The sequence below is a fragment of the Rutilus rutilus genome (assembly GCF_951802725.1).
Source record: "Rutilus rutilus genome assembly, chromosome: 12".
Taxonomy (NCBI): Eukaryota; Metazoa; Chordata; class Actinopteri; order Cypriniformes; family Leuciscidae; genus Rutilus; species Rutilus rutilus.
Window position 1 is genome coordinate 1,865,089 of NC_140217.1, and position 25,702 is coordinate 1,890,790.

The 25,702-nt window shown below is 40.3% G+C and overlaps 2 protein-coding genes across 5 annotated transcripts in view; both read right to left on the bottom strand.

The window, feature by feature from the left end:
- Positions 1 to 790: 790 nt before the first annotated feature.
- Positions 791 to 17,493, bottom strand: ldlrb (low density lipoprotein receptor b). The gene is made up of 18 exons (XM_084425116.1): positions 17,254 to 17,493; positions 15,159 to 15,281; positions 14,288 to 14,410; positions 13,822 to 14,199; positions 12,663 to 12,785; positions 11,738 to 11,860; positions 10,843 to 10,962; positions 10,631 to 10,759; positions 10,230 to 10,401; positions 9,208 to 9,426; positions 8,979 to 9,097; positions 8,254 to 8,393; positions 7,627 to 7,768; positions 6,599 to 6,751; positions 4,974 to 5,081; positions 4,821 to 4,895; positions 4,575 to 4,738; positions 791 to 2,046 (listed from the first exon to the last, which is right to left on the bottom strand). The coding sequence occupies exons 1-18, from the start codon at positions 17,324 to 17,326 to the stop codon at positions 2,011 to 2,013; spliced, it is 2,520 nt and encodes an 839-aa protein (XP_084281242.1). The 5' UTR covers positions 17,327 to 17,493; the 3' UTR covers positions 791 to 2,010.
- Positions 17,494 to 24,938: 7,445 nt separating this feature from the next.
- smarca4b (SWI/SNF related BAF chromatin remodeling complex subunit ATPase 4b) overlaps positions 24,939 to 25,702 on the bottom strand; it is a 37,950-nt gene continuing 37,186 nt past the window's right edge. For all 4 annotated transcript variants that reach the window (XM_084425107.1, XM_084425106.1, XM_084425105.1 and 1 more), the window contains exon 33: positions 24,939 to 25,702. This exon is cut by the window's right edge and continues 1,484 nt beyond it. The gene's annotated coding sequence lies outside the window, so the exon portion shown is untranslated.

The window sequence follows — 25,702 nt, forward strand, 5'->3', positions numbered from 1 at the left end:
TTGGTTGTTTTTTACTTCATCGGAATGGTACGAAACTTGGTAAAGGTTTTGGCACCTGCTGTGTGAACATAAAAAATCATGGATGTGATTTGAAAAGGTTAAATGGGCCTGAAAACAATAGTCACACACACTCGAGGTGAAAAATGAGCGCATTGTAAATGAATGTGAGACGAGTTTCCTCTAGTGGAAGCGTTCGGTACTGCAGCCGAACACACTCTCACTGAAAGCTCATTTATGGAGATATCAACCTCAAATTTGGTTATGGCTTTGATTTTCTGTTTAAAACGAGTTTTGGAAAATATTTCATATAAAAAAATGAAAATTGTATTTTTTGTGCATTTTTAATAACAATAAAGTATGTGAAATTGTATAGCTTTTTAAAACTTTTTTGTCGTCTTTAAAAAGAGATCAAACTTAAGTCTGTTGCTCTAAAGCATTCAAGATTCAAGACTGCATAAATATAATTTAGTACCATAAAATCCCCTAAAAATACAAAATATTAAATAAAAAATATGATCAAACTAAAATAAAGTACAATCATCTCACTGAAATAAAAAGTAAAAAAAAAAGTGTAATTTTTGACCGGCACACGAACAGCACCAGCAGGTTAAAAAAATGTCGATGAACATCCAACTAAATTTCATAACAATAATAACATTTCAGGGGAAAAAAACGCCCCATGAATGATGTATAAATAATGTTTTGTGCTATAGTTTTTACGTTTAATGAACATTCTATTAATGCCACTGGAATAAAAAGCCAGAGGGAATAATGACAGAACAACAGCAGATTCCTGGTCTCAAAACGTACATTTATTTAACAATGTCAATAACAGTTCAGTTGTTTCTTTGGGTGTAATGTTTCTTTAAACCTGTAGAACATTCAGATCACTGGATCATCCGTCCTGAGATAAAGAGTTAGAGCTCAAACAGGTTCACAAAACCCTGACAAAAGTAAACCCGATCACACATGACCCATCAGCCGTAACAGAATCGGTTCAAGACCGACAGAAAACTTCACAATTCTTCTTCAAACGTCCTTCATAAACTATAAAAGTCCCTGAATGTCATCACATGATGCACAGGTTCATTTCTTTCGTAGTGCAGGAAGATTTTTGGATGACATTTCAATCACATCTGATAAACAAAGCATTTAAAGGAGAACAGCAAGAAATTCACCAACAACAACAACAAAAAAATCACACATTTACACAATAAATAAAGGTTTTCTTCGTACAAAGTCTGTGTGATCAAGGCGAGTATTTACATTTACTGCAGATATTTGAGGAGCGCTTGTGATTCTTCCTTCATCCGATAGCAGTGAGAACGCTCCAGCTCTTCAGATTACACACAGAACGTGACTCAAAATAAACGAACCGAAGCATGATTCCTCTAACGGACAGGTGAGGTCAGAGGTCGCCTGAATCACAGACCCTGAGGACCGATTCATACGTGTCGAAGGCATCATGGGAAATTGTGTGCGTTCAAACAATACGACACATCATGCTGTACATCAGGCACGTTCGCTGGTTTAAGGCCCTACCGAAGTGAGCGAATCAAACGAATCGCTCGTTTATTACTAAAGCAGCACTGTGCATTTATAAAAACTAAGACAAAAGATCGTTCAAGTGTGTCTGTGAGAGAGAAATAAATAAAGCCTACGTGACAGAGAACATGTATAGTGCAAGAAGAGAGACACCTGGCCCTCCACATTTACATAATCGTCCATATTTACAGGGGTCGTACATTAAAAAGTGGTAATACCTTCAATAACTGGATCTTAAAAGCGCGAATGGAGACATCTGTGTGTTTGGAGTGTGCAAAGCCACGAGTTCAGAGCTTCTGGCAACGAGCAGAAGACTGACGAACATTCATTAGATGCGAGTGTGTGTGTGTGTCTGTCTTCGTTCCTCATGAGGTTTAAGATAAGAAGATTGATCCTGGAGTCATGAGGTCATCAGGACGAGTCCTGCAGTTTCAGAGCAGCGTTTAGAGAGTTTCTGGAGGAGCGTCAGGCGGCGTCTTCATCCATGCTGATCATCTGACACTGAGACACAAACACACACACACATTAAAGTCACAGGCAGTGTTGGGTAAGTTACTTTAAAAAAGTACTTTTATTGTTACTAGTTACTTTTCACAAAAAGTAACTGCGTTAGTGACTGAATTACATCATTACAAAAGTAACTCATTACCAGGGAAAGTCACTATTGCGTTACTTTAACATTGTACACTAATCTACACTAGTTTAATGTTGCTGTGGGACAATGTGAGAGACACCTGTTAACTTAAATATTAAAATATTATCATTACTATAGTGGAACAACTAAACACAGTAGATGGTTTAGAACTTTTAATCATTATTGCACAGACCAAAACTGGCCAACAAATAAGTCTAAAAATAAATTATGCTTCTTAAGAAATGTACCAAAAATAAATAAATAGTAATAAAAAAATACACATACACTAGTGCATATATATAAAATGCTAAAACTCACACCTATTTACAATTGGTAGACATACTGTATAGCCTACTTGAAGTATTTTCTTCCTCACAACAGTAAGTTTAACAAAAAGTGCTCTCAATATAATACTGAACAATGTACCAACATTACTAATAATGATAAAATATATTCTTTTGGTGGTTTATTTTTATAACCTACAGAGGACGTCATCATCAGAGGTTATTTTAGCCCAATTCTAGTCGTGTTTGCAGCACGTGTTCACAACCGGTCGAACGATGTTTTCTTTGAACGTTCCCTGCAGGTTATTTTGGGAGTTTATGTTATTTAAACTAATTAAAACATTGCAGATGATACCAGTATGCTACAGAGATTATTGTAATGCTGAAATGTGTAAAAGTATTTATGCTCGGACACATTCGGTGACACACACACACACACACACACACACACAGACACACACAGACACACAGACACACACACAGACACACACACACACACACACACACACACACACACACACACACACACACACACACACACACACACACACACACACACACACACACACACACACACACACACACACACACACACACACACACACACACACCAGAGAAAAAACTTTGCAGCTCGTATGGTTGAGAGAGAGCCTACTCGGACTTGTTTATTGTATAACGCTGTTATTCCCATCACTGGTCACAGAATCCAACAAACACACTCTCGTCTGAGGTCATTTACGGCTCAATCTCACTGTGACATCATGACCTGTCGTTTGACCTGGAGAGGATTCTCTCTTCTCTTGAAAAGGCCAGTTAATGTTAATGTTATCGCATTGGATTAAAACGTACTGACTTCACTCACACAGGGTATAATCACTTCACAAATTTGAACATTTTTTTAATATGTAATAAATGTAATAAATCTCTTGTTATGCTATAGACCTTCTGTAGCTCCGCCCCTTTTCAGCGCTGCGCTCGTTGTCTTTTGACTTCCGGTCTGTATTTTCACAGCGATCTTGCGGATTTATGAATGAACGGCTCGTTTTAAAATCTTCCCGGTCGACTGACATGTGTTAAGACATCTGCTTTACACATCACAGTCCTCATGATAACTTTCGTTAACTTTACATTAAGTAAATCCACTTCGCCAGCGAATCACTCCTGGACAGCGATGCCATAGAGATATACAGAGCGACCGCACAAACGGAAGTCCAAAGACAATATTCTAAAGAATCTCTCGTTCCCTCGTTTCTCTGGCGCAGAAGGTCTATATCATCACTGAATATTGGATCAAATCTTTTTGTCAACTTGCATTCTTTCAATTAGCGCAGGTTGTGTATTTCGTGTTGTCACTGATTAATCATAGACCTCATTAGCAGTGTTTCCATTCACCTGCTTTTATGCAAATTTTGGGGTGTTGCATAAAAATAAAAAAAAGATGGATGTGCATAAATTAAAAAAATATGCATAAAAAACGTATGTGCTCTTTTTTTATATGATAATATCACGTGTGCATAAACTACGATGGAAACACATTTAGCGTCGGCTGTGATTGGATAACTGGAGTAACCAGTGGACCAATGGCGTCGCAGCATCTCTAATGTTGGTTTGGTGTTTCTGAAACGCCGGAGTCGAAGTGTGTGATCAGAATGATCTGGTGTAATTCCCTCCAGAAGCGTCTCACACACACGAGTGTGTTCCCGAACGCTAGAGAACATGACAGCGTTTACTGTGTTTCGTCTGACGCTCGAGACACTCGTTTATGAGTTGCATCACAAGTTGACAAAAAGATTGAATCCAATATTCAGTGATAATACAGCATAACGAGAGATTTACCAGCAATTTAATATGCCGGTCATTTTTGACCCGGAACACGAAATCAGGGAAAGGATGTTCAATCAATCAATCAATCAATCCATTTTCCTCTTTTATGTCTGTTCTGCTCTGATCAATCTGTAACTCTGTATCGCGTCTCTCTTCCTGCTTCAGCCTCGTCAGGACGAACCCCGTGTGTTTGGATCACTTGTTATTGTGCCTTTAATTCATGCAGATTTTCATAAACATATGAGAGCAAGTCAAACACTGAAGCCGGAGTGTGTGTGGTGTCGTACCGATGGATGCGAGTACCCGTCCAGACTGGGGCTCCTGAAGATGTGGACCGTGTCGTCGGTCGTCTTCTGGTACACGGGGTTGGAGAAGTGGATGGTGTTGGTGTTCCTCACCCGCCAGTGTCTCCAAACCAACACACCGCCGACCGCCAGCAGACACACGGCAACTGTGACACACACACACACGGTTCATTCACACTGCGATCGCTCAGAGTGACACGTGCGTTTCGTGACTGTGGATTTACTGACCGATTGGAAAGGCGATGAACAGGACTGTGGGATGCTGGGAAGGGCTGGAGACCGGCTCATGTTCGGCATCGGCTCCTGTAAAGAGACGCACAGACGGTGAGTGTGTGAACGTGAGTGAATGAACAGCAGACAGACAGAAGGACAGGAACCGACCCCTGCGAGAGCCCGTGTGTGCGGCGTCTCCGCTCTGAAGGTGAGACGGCAGAGATGTTCTGCTTGCAGTTCTCGACGTCACCTGAGGTGGCGCTGTGGCGTTCGGACCTACGCAGAGAAACAGACGTCGATTAGCATCATGATGAGAGCGTCCGGTGTGCAGGGTTCCCACACCTCGGTTAACTTCAAAACTTCAAGGACCTTTCCAGGTCCAATACCCTCAAACTCAAGGACTTAATGTGGGGACACATGTGGAGTGAGAGCAAGGTGACATCGTGTTACCTCGTAAGATACATTGTTACAGTTTTCATGTGTCAAACACAACTATGCAAAAAAGCATTTTTCGGAGGGAATAATCTGGAATTTTTTCCAGAAAACGTCTTGCACAGAATACATTTTTTTTTTGCTTTTCTTACTCAGTATTTGTGCCTTGTTTCCAGTCCAAATATCAAACATTCTTAAATCAAGATCCATTTACTAAAGTAGTAACATGCCATAAGATATTAAGTCTTGTTTTCTGGGTAAATAACTCTAAATTAAAGGGTTAGTTCACCCAAAAATTAAAATTCTGTCAGTAATTACTCACCCTCATGTTGTTCCAACCATGTAAGACCTTCGTTCATCTTCGGAACACAAATTAAGATATTTTTGATTAAATCTGAGAGCTGGATCACTCCTCCATAGGCTTCCAGTGTGACCGAAACTTGCTGGCCCAGAAAAGTTATTAAAGAGATCGTTAATATAGTCCAAGTGACTCCAGTGGCTCAATCTTAAGTATATCAAGCGACGAGAATACTTTTTGTGCGCAAAAACAAACAAAAATAACGACTTTATTCCACTATTCATTTCCTTCTCTCTCGACCTCTAGTTGGTTCGCGTAGCGTTTTTGCGCAGCGCGTCTGTGTTACACGTCACCACGTAGGCTCACTATTGGCCGACGCCGGTCATGTGTGTGTTGCGTGATGACGTGCAACACAGACGCGCAGCGCAAACACACTACGAGGCCCAGAGAGAAGGAAATGAAAAGTGGAATAAAGTCGTTATTTTTGTTTGTTTTTGCGCACAAAAAGTATTCTCGTCGCATGATAAACTTAATGTAGTGCCACTGTAGTTACTTGGACTATTTTAACGATGTTTTAATAACTATTCTGGGCCGGTGAGTTTCGGTCACACTGGAAGCCTATGGAGGATTATGTCAGATTTCATCAAAAATATCTTAATTTGTGTTCCGAAGATGAACGAAAGACTTACATGGTTGGAACAACATGAGGGTGAGTAATTACTGACAGAATTTTCATTTTTGGGTGAACTAACCCTTTAAGTGAGTTGTTGCTTAAAACAAGCAAAATGATCTGCCAATGGCGTCAGAAAAATAATGTTAATTCAAACAGAAACAATTCTGTTTGAATTAACATTATTTTTCTGACGCCATTGGCAGATCATTTAGCTTGCTTTAAGCAACAACTCACTTACTTTAGATAAATTCATAAAATCTTATGTCATTTTACTCATCTAGTAAATGCATCTTGATTTAAGAATTTTTCGATATTTGGACTGGAAACAAGACAAAAATACTGAGTAAGAAAAGTATTTTTTGGGGTGAAACAGAGCGGGTCGGAACGTACCTGACACACACGTCCTCATGTCCTCGCCCAGGGTCATGTGATCAGGACACGCACACGTGTATTTGGGTGAACGTGCGTTAATCAGCGGCGCCGGCAGACACAGAAACTCACAGCCGCCGTTGGCCAGAGCCGCTTCCCTGCACCAGTTTATTCCTGCAAATGACATCACTTCCTCATGAGCAAGACAAACATGCAGATCGACTGATATCAAGAGCTTTTAATTGAAAATACACAGATAATGAGGTCATCAGGGCTTGACATTAACTACATTGCTCACCACTCACTGTGGTTAGTGGTTTCCAAAGTCACTCAGCATTTTCACTGGCCACAATTCTGACATCGATACCGTTGGGAAAAACTGCCATACAGATATTTTTAATATTATCTCATAATTTGTCAGCAGGTTTATTAGGCTGCTGTCACTTTAAGACCTGCCGCACGGATCCATTATACTGTTACACGTGCGTTTCTTTCTCAACTATTTGCTTTCACTTAAAACGTATGTGAATACTCATCAAAACTGGCATTTTGACATTATTTTGTGTGTATTTGACTGTAATAAGCAGCGAAAAAGAGCTCGATTTAGTTCTGAGAGGCGGCTTTATGTGCCGCACTCTGGGTGTGAGCAAACAATCTGCAGAAATTAGTCAAATTATTAGCAAAACGCACAATCCCATGGTGAAACTCAAGCCCTGTGACACCAACAATATTCATCCGGAGCGAATGAAGCGAGTGAGTGAGTGGAGGCGGGTTTGTGTGTCTCTCGCTGTCGGAGAGAGGAGAGAGAGAGAAAACAGCTGGTATCGTGTCTGTTCTGCGGAAAATGAGTATATGATTGAATATTTCAGTATCGATATGCATCAGATTGAAAGATGTATATATAATATATAAAATTCAACCCGCCAAAGTGGCAAACAGGAGAGATTGCGTTACACGCCACCGCTGAAATACACCCGCGTCTGCTAATGTCCAGCCCTGAGCGTCATCAAAGACACGTGACGTGTGTGTGTGTGTGTGTGTGTGTTCACCTGCAGGTTGTTTCAGACTGTGATGCAGCACGATGTCTTCAGGAGACTGCAGATGTTCGGCCACAGCAGTGATGTTTCGGCCCGTCATGCGGTTCGCGCTCCAGATGCCCCTATTGGACACGTCGGTCCAGAAGACTTTCTCCTGTTGGACAGACAGAGACACAGCGGCTCATGAGAACCTGACACACTGCAAAAAAAGATTTTCTTACTCAGTATTTTTGTCTTGTTTCCAGTCCAAATATCAAACATTTCTTAAATCAAGATCCATTTACTAAAGTAGTAACATGACATAAGATATTAAGTCTTGTTTTCTGGGTAAATAACTCTAAATGAAGTGAGTTGTTGCTTCAAACAAGCAAAATGATCTGCCAATGGGGACAGAAAAATAATCTTGTTTCTGTTTGAATTTACATTATTTTTCTGACGCCACTGGCAGATCATTTTGCTTGTTTTAAGCATCAGCTCACTTACTTTAGATTAATTTACCCAGAAAACAAGACTTAATATCTTATGTCAGTTTACTCATCTAGTAAATGCTTCTTGATTTAAGAATTTGTAGATATTTGGACTGGAAACAAGACAAAACGTAAGAAAAGTCGAGACACGCCATCGGCCAGCACCACGCACCTCGAACACGGCCAGCGCCAGCGGATGCGGCAGCTTCTGTGGGCTGAAGATCAGTGTGTGCCGCCCGTCTCCGTTCACGCCGATGCTGGACAGTGTGTGTAGCTTTGAGTCGACCCAGTACAGACGCCAATTCAACACATCTGAACACAAACACACATCAGCATACATCACACACGGCACATGTGTTCACAACAAGCGTTCACTCTCTTGAAACCAACACAGAAGAGACTTAAACTGCAGTTCATCGACTGGCCACTAGAGACCGGCTGCAGAAGAGACTCAATCCCATAAACCCTCATGTTAAACTGCCCAACTTTACAGCAGAAAACACATGTTTACAGTCTGGTGCAAAAAGTGGTTTTGGTCTATATAGCTGATTTTGCTCTTCATGAGACCTGTGAGGGGGGTGAATATTTTTATAACTCATCCATTTAAATTATATCAAGCCTTAAAGTTCTGCATAATTAAGGGCGTGGCCAATTGAGTGACAGGTGGATTGCCGCTGATGTCACTACTAGCTGTTTGTCTGCTGTCTGTTAGCGTCACGTCACCTCAGCTAATCCGCCTCGCTGAACATTTTCGTTTATCCAGGAGTGACGCTGCCAAGAAAGCCCACTTTGGGCTTCAAAAATGCTCTTTAGAAACCAGCGGGTGACGTCACGCACACTACGCCCATATTTTTTACAGTCTGTGGTTCACACGCATCATCTGCGCGTCAGACTCACCGAGCGTGATGCCGGTCGGCCAGACGATGTTGTTTGTGACGAGAGGCGTCCGATCGGCACCGTTCAGTCCGCTCTTCTCAATCCGGGCCGACTCGCCCCAGTCCGTCCAGAACATGAAACTACGTGACATGAGACAACAAGGGATCAACAATAGCTACAGCGCAGCCCTTTTCACAATACACATCAATACACTTCCTGTAAGCAAGCGGCTTCAGACACACACACTCACTTGTGCTGAGGATCCACGACGATCGCGCGAGGATTCTGCAGGCCGTCGCTGATTAGCGTCTTGCGTTTCCCGCCGTCTGCCGTCGCCACGGAGATGGTTTGCAGCTCGCCATCCGTCCAGTAGATGTTCCCGTGGATCCAGTCCACCGCCAGACCCTCGGGCTTGGAGATCTGGCTGTCAATCACAGTGGTTTGGTCGGCTGGGTCAGCAGTCGCTGCGCTGCAAAACACAAACACACACTCGTGGTTATGAGGAATGCTATAAACACACACAGATACAAAAAACACACATGACGGATTGAGCGTTTTGTGGAGATGGACGTTGATTAGGAGTGAAATTTATTTTATTCTGTGAGCAGAAAGAGCACATGATGGGATAGATGTGAAACTAGCACAACACTAGCGGTGTTTCCATTCACCTATTTTTATGCAAATTTTGGAATATTGCATAAAAACGCTGAATGGAAACGCATACATTTTAAAAATGCACATTCAAAAAACTCATGACCTCAATTGAGGAGTAGGCCTATAATCTTGTATCCGATAAGACGTGCATAAACTATGATAGAAACACATCTACTGAATAAATCCCTCAGCATCAGCTGTGATTGGATAACTGGATTGACCAGTGGACCAATGGCGTCGCAGCATCTCTAATGTTGGTTTGGTGTTTCTGAAACGCCGGAGTCGAAGTGTGTGATCAGAATGATCTGGTGTAATTCCCTCCAGAAGCGTCTCACACACACGAGTGTGTTCCCGAACACCAGCATCCGAACGCTAGAGAACAGGACAGCGTTTACTGTGTTTCGTCTGACGCTCTGAGACACTCGTTTATGACGGAGGGAAAAAGAGAAAGATTGCAGAAACTTACAGTTTTATTACTGATAATTTGCACCAATTTCCCAGGAAGTGCTGATTTCGTTCTCTTGAACTTTATTCGCAAATGTTTTATGCGATATTTCAATTTGATAATTTTACGAGCTCCTGCTTTCCCTGGGGATTGAACCCATTACGCTCTCTCACCTGTAGATCTTCTTCTGGCTCACGTCGGACCAGAAGATCCTGTTGTTGGGAATGTCCACGTCTAACGCCACCACGTTCTTCTGCTGGCGGATCACAGACGTGTATTCTCGGCTGCCCAGCGCCATCTTCCTCACCTCGTGACGCGTGCTGAAGAGCAGGAACGCTCCCAATCCTGAGAGGAACACATTCACATGTTGCTCATACAGTCACACACACTGGCAGAGGCTTTTCTTACTCAGTATTTCTGTCTTGTTTCCAGTCCAAATATCTAAAAATTCTTAAATCAAGATCATTTACTAGATGAGCAAAAATAACATAAGAGATTATATCTTGTTTTCCAGGGGAATTAATCAAAATGAAGTGAGTTGATGCTTAAAAATAAGAAAAGAGCAGGTGTGTACCTGTAAGAGCTTTGCAGTCTTTGGTCACGTGATCCAGCTCAAATCCTTCATTACAGTCACACTTGAAGCTGCCCGGCAGGTTCACACAGATCTGAGAGCATCTGTCGGCGTCCAAACACTCATCCACGTCTACACACAAACACACGACGTCATGAGACCAAACACACACTCACAGACCATCATGCACTGGGTTCATCCGGACGGCCGCTCACCTTCACAGTGCGTGCGGTTGATCAGGTGAAATCCGGCCGGACACAAGCATTCGTATCCGATCTTCAGGTCGTTGCACGTGTGAGAACAGCTGCCGTTGTTAACGAGGCACTCGTTAGTGTCTGCACAGAGGAAACACACACGTCACATGATCATCCGTGACCATTTCAACAGTTCACCCACCAATCACTGGAGATGGAGCAGGAAAAACACAAAGGCTGTCTGCCTATAAAAATATATAAATATATACATCTCTTCAAAAAATATGAAACATTTATTTATTTTCATAAAAAACTACAGTGACGTGTAAAAAAACTGCCATTTAAAGGGTTAAAATCCTGATGTTAGTTAAAAAATCAAAGTCAGTGAAAGTGGAAAATAATATTAATATATAATAACTGTGTAACAGTTTTTTGACAAAATATTTTAGACATTTAAAGGGTTAAAATCATGATGTTGGTAATAACAAAACATTTAATCAGCGAAAGTGGGAAAAAATATTAATATATAATAATTGTATGACATTTTTTGTCCTCTAAGGACCTCTGTGTAACTTTTTTTACATTGACACACAAGGGTTAATAAAATCTGGACTCTGGCACGAGGATCACAGCGGTGGATCTTCAGTTGATGATGAGAACTTGTGTGTGATTCTGGAGTGTCCTATTCAGCATCGTGTGTGTGTGTGTATGATCTGGGTAAAACCACTTTTACCCACAGAAGGTTCATTTCCTCAGATCACACACACTACAGGAACACACACACTACACACACTACAGGAACACACACACTACAGGATCACACACACTACAGCAACACACACACTACAGCAACACACACACACTACAGCAACACACACACACTACAGCAACACACACACACTACAGGAACACTCACTGCAGTCTCTGAGAGGCTCATCTGACCAGTCGATGCAGTTTTTCTGACCGTCACACACTTGGTCTGCGCTGATACACTCGCCACTGCGACACTTAAAGCGGCTCGGCCCCTCGCACCGGTTCACTACAGACAGACACAGCAAACAGTTAAAGACAGCACACTTCCACCGAAAAATTTTACTTTTTTTTTTTTTTATCGGAATGGTACGAAACTGTGCTGTGTGAAAAATAAAAAATCATGGATGTGATTTGAAAAGGTTAAATGGCCCTGAAAACAATAGTCACACACACTTGTGCTGCTCGCGGTGAAAAACGAGCGCATTGTAAATGAATGGAGACGAGTTTCCTCTAGTGGAAGCGTTCGGTACTGCAGCCGAACACACTCTCACTGAAAGCTCATTTATGGAGATATCAACCTCAAATTTTGAACACAACTTGTTTAGATTTATGGCTTTGATTTTCTCACAGTTTTAGAGTAAATGTTTTTAAAATATATTTATTTCATATAAAAATTTAAAATAGTATTTTTGCACATTTTTCATAACAATAAATGTAAAATTCTGTAACTTTTTTTTAAAGTTCAATTTTTACAACTTTTTTCTCTTCAGCAATAATCTGCCAAGTGTCGTCTTTGAAAAGAGATCAAAACTTCAGTCGCTCTGAAACATTCAAGATTTACCACAGTTTAAGATGGAAATGTAATTTTCAGGTCTATGATCAAAAAGTGAATAAATGGATTATAAATACAGCGTAAATATTATTTAGTAACGTAAAATCAAAAAATGTATGTGTGAGAATTAAATAAAAAACACTATCGAACTAAAATATAGTACATTAATTTCATCTAAATAAAAAACAAATTCCTGTCATCTTTGACCGACACGAACAGCGTTCACACACATGATGGATGTGTGTGTGAATCTCACCGATGATGCAGTCCGTCTCATCGCTCTGATCCCGACAGTCAGGATTCCCGTCACACTGACGCAGGCCTGGGATGCAGACGCCGTCGGTACAGAGGAACTCATCCGGGCGGCATGTGGGCGAAGCTGCAACACACACACACACACACACACATGCATCTGTCAGAGAAATATTAACCCTTTAAAATGCTACATTTCTTCTAAATGTCATAATCATTTGTTAACAAACAAGTATTCATCACTTCAATGAGCTCATTGTTTCTGCCTTAAATTATTACATTGTTTACATTAATATATTTTTAGCTAACTGTGATTATGTAAATGTACATTTCTGAAATACATAACTTAAACAGTTTCATGACAGATCTCTCTAAACTGTAATGTGGATCATGCACTTTCTGTAAAGCTGCTTTGTAATGATGTGTATTGTGAAAAGCGCTGTACAGATAAATGTGAATTCCCACAAGAGTTCGGCAAACGCTCCCAATGTAAGATATTTGAGCCGAATGAAAAGGTTTATGTATGAAATTGTGAGTTATTTTGAATTAAAGTCGAAAGAATGTGAGGAATGTGCTTAAATTACTAAATAACTATTTATTTATTATTTATTGATTAAAGGTAAATACAATTAAAAAATATATATTAAAAAATTGCATTAAAAAATAGAAAAAATGAAATAAAATAAGCTTTCTGGAAAAAAAATAAAAAAAGTAAGTATAATTGTAGGGCTTCGGGTCATTTTGACCCGCGAGGGAAAGATGTTACAAAACGCGAGTGAAGGATGAGGGTTAGAAAAGTTACACAGACGTCCTTAGAGGACAAAACTGTCATACAATTATTAAATATTGATATTTTTTCACTTTAGCTGACTTAAAAAATTTTTTTTACCAACATCACGATTTTAACCCTTAAAATGTCCATGTCAGAAAACTGTCATTCAAGTATTATATATTCATATTTTTTCCACTTTCACTGATTTAGATTTTTTTTTTTCACCATCATCAGGATTTTAACCCCAAAAAATGTCCGTCAAAAAACTGTCACAATTAATATATATAATTTTTTCCCCATTTTCGCTGGCTTAGATTTTTTTAAGCATCAGGGTTTTGACCCTTTGATATGAGTGAAAACACACAGCATGAACCAGACACACTGAACTCACTGCAGTTGTCCTCGTCTGAGCGGTCGAGGCAGTCGAAGCCTCCGTCGCACCTCCAGCTGCCGTGAACACACTCTCCGCTGCCACACAGGAACTCGTGACCCCTGCAGACCGGCTCCGGCTTCTGACCCGACCCGGACGGGCAGTTCTGGAGCCACTCGTCGGACCCGTCGGCGCAGTCGGCGTCCCCGTCGCAGGCCCAGAGCTGCGGCACACACACGGTGTTATTGCACTGGAAGGAGGAGGGGCTGCAGGTGGTAACGGGACACGACTCCTCATCGCTGGCGTCGTCACAGTCCGAGTCCTCATCGCAGATGAACGACTTCGACACACACTGGCCGCTGCGACAGCGAAACTCCTCAGCCGTGCAGTTCTGCAGCACTGGAACACGAATAAACCCGGCGTAAACACAACAGAACCTCATCTGTCATCTAGTGAACGTGAGCTTGAGTTTTCCAGTGGTATTTACCGCAGCCCTGCTCGTCTGCGCCGTTCTCGCAGTCAGACTTCCCGTCGCAGCGCCACCTGGTGGACACACACTCATTCAGACGCCCGCCGCAGCTGAACTGGCTCGACGAACAACTTCTCTCTCCTGTGGAATACAGAGATTTCTGAACTTTAATGAGGTGATTGTTACGTGTGTACACACATTAGCCTCAACTCGTCATGCAAAAACAGCTTAAAGTGCCTCTATTATGCCTTTTAGGATGTGACCTTTCATGTAGTGTGTAATAAATCTGTTTGTGAATGTAAAAGCTGAAGATATCATCAAAGTGCAGATAAATAGTGTTTTTGTTTTCCAAAAGAAAGAAGCAATTCCCAACTGAAACGAGTTGTCAGTAATTCCAGTCACACTTCCTGCTGAACCTGTGTAGGTTTGTAACTCATTTACATAATGCTCTTGATTGGCTGAACAGCGTCTCTTAGCCCCGCCCTCAAACACTGTAGTGTATCTGAGACTGGAAGAGTTTGGTTCGTGTTGATCATGTCGAGAAGACGCTGTTTTCTGAGACTGATACGGTAAAACCCACGCCATCGTTACTGTTCGTATCACTGTGATCAAGAGCTGAGATTCAGATATGATAATGAGCGTTTGCTTTCTGACCAATCAGAGCAGAGCAGCTCTCAGAGAGGCGGGGCTTAGAGAGACTGAATCCTTGATGGAAGCGTTTCAGACACTGAGAGGAAAGAGCTGATGCTGCAGTGGAGATTATGAGGACATTAAAGTGTGTGTAAACCTTTTGTAGGAGACATTAAAATAGCATAAAGGGGCACTTTAATTAATAATGTTAATAGTCCTTATCAAGAGCTGTAATGGTGATGGAGTGTGTTTGACTCACGGCAGGACTGAAGAAGCTCATCACTTCCGTCTCCACAATCGTCTGCATCGTCACAAACCCATCGGCTCGTGATGCATTTCCCGTTCCCACACCTGAACTGCTCCTGACTGCAGGCGGCTGCACCTGACACACACACACACACACACACTCGTCTCAACTCCACCGTCATATAAAAGCATCCCATGTTTGACATATGATGTTCTGAGTCATAATCTAGCTACATCAAATCAGAACACTGACTCCTGAAAACATCTGATAGAAACATACGTGTAATTTACATGTTAACGCAAATCAACAGAGAGAGAGAGAGAGAGAGAGAGAGAGAGAGAGAGAGAGAGAGATCCGATCATTGCACAAAGCATTTGTTGATCATAAATATTCAGTGTGTGACTGATGACGGGTGTGTAGTGTCTCTTTAAGACAATGGACAGAGGCGGAGTCAATAATCACACCACCAGTTGCTCACTCCAGTCTCTATGGAAACATTTGCATAATCAAGATGCAGTAGCGATGAAGGGGCGGAGCTTGACGGAAAAGATCCAGAAGGATGTTTGGAGAAGAGACTGACTCCGCTCAGCTGGAGCTGCAGTGTGTATATGCCTCACAGGGGAACTATGTTTGGCCCTGATATAAACCATGTTCACCACTCAGAGAACTAAAGTAACTCAACTGGTTTTCCTCAAAATTCCTCAAATACACATGAGGCCACCAGAGTGAAAGAGTGTGTGTGTGTGTGTGTGAGGGAGAGAGAGAGAGAGAGAGTGTGTGTGTGTGAAAGAGAGAGTTTCCAGACCAGATCACCCTGTCTCTCCCTCCTCTATTCCAGTAACTGAGCAGAAGTGTCTCTCTCTCTCACACACACACACACACACTCTCAGTGTTTCCCTATATTTCACAACAGTGAGTAAAACTCCAATCGGAATCTCAGCGTGTGTTTCAGTGACTGATGTGATGTGATTGGGTGTGACATCGTCCGAGAATCTGTCGAGAACTGGATAAACCACTTCCTGTGAAACTTCTCGAGAGACGAGCGTTTCAACAACAGTAAAACCACACGACCTGACTGACCCCCACCGGGGTCTATAATCTCTCAGATGATCATCCAGGAGCGCGGGACCCCATCCTCAAACTGAAAAGGCATCTATCTTTTATCATTTATAAAAGAAAATTATCATTTAAATACTAAAAAACGATTGTTATATTTTTGTATATATTTTTTTTTTCAAAAATAAAAGTTTGTGCTTACATAATATATGTGTGTGTACGGTGTATAATTATTTTGTATATATAAATGCACACACATGCATGTATAAGGAACATTTGCATGTATATACTGTATATATATTTATACATAATTTATATATTTTATATATAAATAACACATTTTTCTTAAATATATACATGCATGTTTGTGTATTTATATATACAAAATAATTATATACAGTACACACACATATATTATGTAAACAAACTTTATTTTGGATGCGAGTAATCGTTGCCCTGCTCTTTCTCTATACTTTCCATAAACTCCCTGGAGACACATGCTTACACACTTCATGAAACATGAAAGTGCTGAATAACTCATAAACACACTCTTTATTACATGAGATCAGCGGAGTGTATACTCTTATCAATGATTCTAGTGTGACTGACATCCCGTCGAAAGCGACCAATCAGAAGCCGAATTTACAGTACCTGATTTGCGCGTCCAACCAATCAGCGACAACAGCGCGCATGTTCTTCATCCGCGGCCAATCAGAAGACGCGTTTATTCCTGTGTTACCGCTTGTTCGGAATGACCGTATCGAGACTGAAGCGGTTAATAAAGGGATAAAACACCGACACCGGATCTAATAAGCATTTCTATACGCTGTATAAAATACCCTGTGATAAAAAATAAAAACCAAACCGTTTAATCACAGACTCACAGAACAAACCAAACACAGTTTGAACATGACATCAGAAAACCGCGTAAGAAATGTTTGAAACGGGCAACGGTCACTCGTCATCATCACACACAGCAACGGTCGCTCTCACAGAAGCAGATCTAACTTACTTCTTCATATTCATCATATTCATAAACTGACACACTTACGGGTCCCGTGGACACAGTGAATCAGGAGAACCGAGCAGATGAAACCGAGCCGAGCGCTGATCCGAATCTCCATCCCCTGATCAATCACAGTTCTGTTAACTTTCTGAATGGTAATAGATCTCCGTGAGTAACTTGTGTAGCTCGTGCGGACCGGTCCCGTACTCTCGCCAACAGTGACAGGGCAAATCCTCCTCACGGGGAAAAACCATCCATTCCAATCAAGCCGTGGGGGGGCGTGGCTCTAGCAGTGGTGTGATGTTCGAAATGAGGAACGTCATCGCGGTGGGCGGGGCCTCGCGGAACACAACACAACACACACACACACTGTTGTTGATTCTCTCTTATCATTATGGCAGTTTACACATGGGGCGCTTCCACATTGAGATAAGAGAAAGAATGACACAGAGGGATCTGAGTATCTGTGAGAAGTATGTTGTGTGTTAAAAAGACACATCAATAACAAAAATCAGGTTTCTAACATGATAGTTGGACGATGTGTAACAGCACAGTATAAACATGCTAAATCCAGGAGAGTGAGTGTCACATGAAACCCATGAACTGGTTCCTCAGGGGCCAAAACTGCTCTTACTGTGAAACCACTCCAGAGCTTCAGCATATCCGGCTCCATAAACAGGAGAGATTGTGCTTAAAATATATTTCCCAGAAGTTAGTTATCTTCATGCTGAATCATGTGCAGAATCTTACAGAAAGCCTAAAAGTGCAGTCCAGCTGAACATGATTTGCGTAGTGTGTGTCTCTGCAGGGAAATGATGTTCCCGAGCCTCTGGCACAGATAAAGTTACTCGCTGAACATGTGAATGTGCTTATTTTACATATTTAAAGCCAGGAAAACCAGCTTGCGATTGAATTTGATGATTTGAAAGTTAAAAATATGCAGTGTGTACTCTACCAGTCTACCGCTCGGGATCGGGGAGATCTTTAATGTTTTATAAAGAAGCCTCTTCTGCTCAAGGCTGCATTTATTTGATTAAAACAACAACAACAACATCATAAATCAAACAGTAATATTGTGAAATATTATGAAAATTATTGAAATGACTGTTTTCTATTTTGATATATTTTAAAATGTAATTTATTCCTGTGATCAAAGATCAAATTCCTGACATGATCCTTCAGAAATCACTCTAATATGATGATTTGATGCTCAAGAAACATTTATGATTATTATCAGTGTTGAAAACAGTTATTCACATTTTTATTTCAGGTTTCTCTGACGAATAGAAAGTTCAAAAGAACAGCATTTATCTGAAACAGAATCTTTTCTAACATTATAAATGTCTTTACTGTAACGTTTGATCAGTTTAACTCGTCCTTGATGAATAAAAGTATTGATTTCTTTCATTTCTTTCCCCCAAAAAATAAAATAAAGTTTCTTACTGACCTTAAACTTTTGAACGGCGGTGTTTAATGTTACAAAAGCTTTAGATTTCAGATAAATGCTGTTCTTTTCAACTTTCTATTCATCAGAGAATCCTGAAATAAGAATGTAAATAACTGTTTTCAACATTGATAATAATCATAAGTTTCCTGAGCATCAAATCATAATTTCTGAAGGATCATGTGACACTGAAGACTGGAGTAATTCAGCTTTGATCACAGGAATAAATTACACTTTACTATATATTCACATAGAGAACAGTTGATTTACACTATAATAATATTTAACAATATTAATGTTTTTTAAAAATCTTTTTTTACATTTTAATCAAATAAATGCAGCCTTTGTGAAGCAGAAGAGACTTCTGTCATCTTAGTGCTGATGTAAATGATGAAGAATGAGGAGTGTGTGTGTGTGTGTGTGTGTGTGTGTGTGTGTGTGTGTGTGTGTGTGTGTGTGTGTGTGTGTGTGTGTGTGTGTGTGTGTGTAGCAGAGAGGGCATGTCTCAGTCAGACGGACAGGTGAACGAGTGAGACTATGAGAGGAATGCTGAAATATCAGTTGTATGACATCATGAGCTCGAGACTCGACCTTTGACCCGCCGCCTCTGAGGAGAAGCGAGTGAACTTCTCCAGAGAATCCTCGATGATCCGTGAAGAGTGTGACTGTCTTTGCAGGAGATCCTGAAGAACAACATCAGATCTCTTCAAATCTGTGTGTCGAAAACAGTGTGTATCAGTCCGGTCACGCGGTGTGTGTGTGTGTGCTGAACCACCGACAGATTAGCGAGTTATATTAATGAGACGATAAATACATGTTTAGGTCACACTTTACAATAAGGTTCATTAGTTAACTACATTAATTAGTATTCTAATAATGACCTGCACTTATACAGCATTTATTAATATTTGTATATATATTAATATATATTGTATGTATATTAATAAAATACTTTATTAAAATCTTGTTAACATTAGTTAATGCACTGTGAACTAACAATGAATGACTGTATTTTGAATTAACTAACATTAATAAATACAGTAACAAATGTATCGCTCATAGTTTAGTTAGTTAACTAATGAAGCTTATGGTAAAGTGTGACCGATGTTTCGAGAGAGCGGGTCCACACCATAGACTGTAAAGGGTCCACACACACTCACACAAACACACACACACACACACTTCATCCATACAACACAAAACATTACATTTACAAATAGCATTACATTTAACATCAGTCATTTCATAATTCTGATATTACACAATACCCAAGACATTACACACCCACACACTGATGAAAGTGATGAAGAGGAGCCAGTGCCTCTGCCGTCCTTCATCATCATCATCATCATCATCATCATCTCTTCAGAACATTACTGACATGAGAAGAACAAAAAACAGATTTGTCAGATTTGCTCTTTAGTGTGTTTGTGAGACCAACATTAGATGTAAACATTCCCACCGTTCATGGAAATCTGCAGTGATAAACATGATAAAACTGTTCATGAACACTAGCGCCACCTAGAGGTTACTGTGCCTTATTACACACACATCACCGTGGCTCTGCCAGATGCACTCAACAGTGTGTGCCTTCCTTCTCATGAGTGTGTGTTTCACTCAAACTTTAATTCTACACACGCACTGATATTCTAGAGGATCTGAGTTTAATCCAGTAGTTTAGAGTCAGTTCTCGGTTACAGAAACACAATATCGGCCGTAAACACTGACGAGCAAGTTCGGGATCGCTGAGATTTCTAATGTTTTTAAAAGAAGTCTCTTCTGCTCACCAAGGCTGCATTTATTTAATTAAAAATACAAAAATAAAAACAGTAATATTGTGAAATATGGCCATTTAAGATAACTGTGAATATATAGTAAAGTGTAATTTATTCCTGTGATCAAAGCTGATGTTCAGCATCATTACTCCAGTCTTCAGTGTCACATGATCCTTCAGAAATCACTCTAATATGATGATTTGATGATCAAGGAACATTTATGATTATTAAAGGTGCTGTATGTAACTTTTTTTATAAAATGAATCCTTTTTTTATTGCCCGTCTGTGAAGGGGTTGTAATCACACATTACAATGATCCACTTTTCGCGTTTTGCTATTACCTCTGAAGGCCAGTATTCCTATTTTTATGTGAAGTCTCCGGGTCGGATTTTCTGCGAAATCCACCGGATGTGACGTGCATGCGCTCTCCCGAGCCTCTCCGTTATATATATATGTCTATTGCGACGGACATGGAGTCTGATAACACCAAAAAACGACCTGCCTCCAGTCCAGCACAACACAGACTCCAACACAAACTCCCCCCCCCCCCCCCCCCCCCCAAAAAAAAAAATATATATATATATATATTTTTTTATCTGCTGAAGCTCGTCAGGCCAAACGTCAATCGGATCGACTCAGGACGAAAACACGGATCAACATTGGCAGAGCGTTTGAATTATGGAGAGACCTCCGCTTTGTTTTAGGTATAAAAACAGACCCTGAGTTGGCTTTCATCCTTTTGGACAGGTAAGCTAACAATACTTCAAAGCATGTAAAATATATTGTGATTTTGTGCTTTAGTTGGCTCAAGTTAGACATCATTAGTTCGACAGCTAACGCCGACCATTTGCTAACGTTATCTGATGTGAAAGACTACAGTTGTAACTTTATTGCTTTTCACGAGCACGAGCGCTGTTGTTGCAATCTGAAACATCACCGCTAGAGGCCGCTGGATCCTACATACAGCACCTTTAAACAGTTATGTACACATTTTTTCAGGATTCTTTGAAGAATAGAAAGTTCTATTTCAATATTTTGAGTCTTTTGTAACATTTTAAATGTCTTTACTGTAACTTTTGATCAATTTAATGCATCCATGCTGAACTAAAGTATTGATTTCCCAAACTTTTGACCGGTAGTGTTTAATGTTACAAAAGCATTACTTCAGATCAATGCTGTTCTTTTGAACTTCCTATTAATCAAAGAATCCAGATTTTTTTTTTTTACAACTGTTTTCAACACTGATAATAATCATAAATGTTTCTTGAGCATCAAATCATCATATTAGAGTGATTTCTGAAGGATCATGTGACACTGAAGACTGGAGTAATGATGCTGAAAATTCAGCTTTGATCACAGGAATAAATTACACTATATATTCACATAGAAAACTGCTGTTTTAAATTGTAATAATATTTCACAATATTACAGTTTCTTTTGTATTTTTAATGAAATAAATGCAGCATTGGTGAGCAGAAGAGACTTATGACTTCTGATCCCAAACTTTTGAATGGCAGTATATATATATACACTCACCTAAAGGATTATTAGGAACACCATACTAATACTGTGTTTGACCCCCTTTCACCTTCAGAACTGCCTTAATTCTACGTGGCATTGATTCAACAAGGTGCTGAAAGCATTCTTTAGAAATGTTGGCCCATATTGATAGGATAGCATCTTGCAGTTGATGGAGATTTGTGGGATGCACATCCAGGGCACGAAGCTCCCGTTCCATCACATCCCAAAGATGCTCTATTGGGTTGAGATCTGGTGACTGTGGGGGCCATTTTAGTACAGTGAACTCATTGTCATGTTCAAGAAACCAGTTTGAAATGATTCGAGCTTTGTGACATGGTGCATTATCCTGCTGGAAGTAGCCATCAGAGGATGGGTACAAGGTGGTCATAAAGGGATGGACATGGTCAGAAACAATGCTCAGGTAGGCCGTGGCATTTAAACGATGCCCAATTGGCACTAAGGGGCCTAAAGTGTGCCAAGAAAACATCCCCCACACCATTACACCACCACCACCAGCCTGCACAGTGGTAACAAGGCATGATGGATCCATGTTCTCATTCTGTTTACGCCAAATTCTGACTCTACCATCTGAATGTCTCAACAGAAATCAAGACTCATCAGAGCAGGCAACATTTTTCCAGTCTTCAACTGTCCAATTTTCGTGAGCTCGTGCAAATCGTAGCCTCTTTTTCCTATTTGTAGTGGAGATGACTGGTACCCGGTGGGGTCTTCTGCTGTTGTAGCCCATCCGCCTCAAGGTTGTGCGTGTTGTGGCTTCACAAATGCTTTGCTGCATACCTCGGTTGTAACGAGTGGTTATTTTAGTCAAAGTTGCTCTTCTATCAGCTTGAATCAGTCGGCCCATTCTCCTCTGACCTCTAGCATCAACAAGGCATTTTCGCCCACAGGACTGCCGCATACTGGATGTTTTTCCCTTTTCACACCATTCTTTGTAAACCCTAGAAATGGTTGTGCGTGAAAATCCCAGTAACTGAGCAGATTGTGAAATACTCAGACCGGCCCGTCTGGCACCAACAACCATGCCACTTGTGATGGGACATTTGAACCGAGGCGTCGGAGCGTGTGTCGAGAAAAAGTGGGCGTGCCAGATGAAGCCGCGATTCGAGGCTTGTGTTGTTAACGTGAAAATCACGTGACTAATGACAAACGAGGCCTCGGTTTGTGTGGATACATCATCGGTTCGGTCTGAGTGTCGCTTCCGGATAAAAGGCGGTTCGAAACTCGCGCCTCCTTGTGGGTGTTGTCAGGAGTAGTAGAAGAAGTTGTAGTAGTGTCAGAGAGTCAGAGAGTTAGATGATAACTGTTGTGTCATATGTGAGGGCTGTATATTATTACAATATCAGGTTAGAATAGTTATAGTAGGCTATATTATTATTATAGTAGGCCTAGCTATATTATAGTCTTGTTATATTAATTAGATAAGATTATTTGGATTGCTCTGGATTTTTGCATCTGGACTGGACTGCTTTTTGATTTGGATTGCCCTTTTTGGATGTGTTTGCTTTTTGTGACTCTTCTTTTTCCTGGTAATGGAGCCAGCAAGAAAGAGGGAATCCTCCCCTGTCTGGGCTCAACAGAAGCATCAGTGTCCTCATTTATACCAGCTGGCATTTTTATGTTCCCCTGCATCCTCTGTTCCTTGTGAAAGGATATTTTCCAAGGCTAGAGAGATTTTGTCCAAGAAGAGGAATCGTCTAAACCCCAACACACTTGAAATAATTCTGTTTCTCAATAAAAAATCTATTGTAATCCTATTGTAAGACTATTCTGTTGCAGTTTACTTTAATCTGTTATCTATAATCTGCTAAATTAATAAATTTACTTTATTACACTCCCTCTAACATAAGCACTGCACTCAACACAGTGTCACTGTTGTTGTTCATACTGTCACTATCCAAAAAATGTATGAATAATTAATAAACTGTGTGTGTGACTCTGCACAAGTAAATTCAGACAGAGAAAGATACATATTTTATATTATACACAGTAATGGACAAATGTCTGATCATGTCTTTTTATTATTGCAAATGAAAGGTTACAGACATCAACAGTGAGTACAAAATAAATAAATAAATATTTGTATTTATAAAAATATTTTTATAAAATATACATTTAAATAAAAATATACAAATAAATATAAATATTTATTTGTATATTTACATTACAAATAAATATTTTTATTTCTAAAAGTATTTTATAAAATATACATTTTTTTATTATTTTTTTTTATTTTTATTTTTATAAAATTAGGGAGGGAGGGGGGGCGTGGCTCTGAACACTGGTTCAGAATGAATTAATTTGTCTGCTATTTCTTTGCACAGTAGCTAGGTGTCACTAGTGAGCAATGCTGAATGAAGCTTCGAGTAATTAACCTTTGGCTGAAGCAATGGACTGCGAGGTCTCAGTGGTTCAGGAAGCCTCATTTTGCCATCACTACATGCCACGCTCAAAATTGCTTAAATCACCTTTCTTTCCCATTCTGACATTCAGTTTGGAGTTCAGGAGATTGTCTTGACCAGGACAACACCCCTAAATGCACTGAAGCAACTGCCATGTGATTGGTTGATTAGATAATTGCATTAATGAGAAATTGAACAGGTGTTCCTAATAATCCTTTAGGTGAGTGTATATATATAGATTTATAATATATATTACAAATCTAAAAATAGTTCCCAGAAACTACATTATTATGTATCTTTTTTCTATTAAATGTCAGCTATTATTTATTCAATTTTAATCTTATTTTTATTTATATTAATCATTTTCTATTTTAATGTAATTTTACAAATTATTAACCATTTTTTTTTATTTTTTTTTATCAGTTTTCTATTAATTAATTTAAAACTAATCTAATTTATTTTCTTGTTAATTTTTTTCTTTCCATTTTCACACAGTCTTGCGAGCCGCAGAGAAACCCGACAGGAACATCAGCGTCTCCGACAGAAACTACAGTCCAGAAACACACACATCTGGTTTTAATCTTTATTGTGTGTCATGTAGTGACTGAGAATCTACGCGCACAAACACACATTCACTACAGTCAGTGCACATGCCATTAAAGCTGCTAGAAACATCGGGAATAACATGATTCATCTACAGTCACGGAGCAAATCAGCAGATACAGAGTTAAAGATCGTCTTTCACACACACACACACACGTCTGATTGAAGGGCCGTTCCTGATTGAACCGTCGCAGATTCAGTGTTATATAATGAGCAGGTTCACACAGAACACACTTCTCCATCCCACTGCGCTCCAGTGTCTTCTGTGTAAACGCACTAGCCGGACGCGTTTGACTGTTGCGCTTATTTTGCACACGGTATTCCAGAAATACGGCGCAAAACCGCGTCTGAAGACCGGCGTCCTTCTGTGTGAACGGCTCCTTTAAGCAACACAGTGGGATGAGGACAACACACTCCAATCAAACACACACGATCATATCGCATGTTTTATAGGAAACAGTGGAAAAGACTCGCAGTGACTGGAAGAAGAGTTCTGTGTGAACGGTCCTGAAAACACTTGATGTGGTTTAGTGGAGTAATACAGTGATACACACAGTACAAACTGAGGCGTTTACATGACACTGCTTTCAACTAAACATGGAGAACTCTTCAAGCGTTTCTGGCCGTTGATTCACACGACGGCGGCGTTTTGGGGCCTGGAAACACAAACATCTGAAAACGGGTTTCAAAGTGCACGTTTCTGAAAGCGATACTGTTATCGTCTCTGTGTA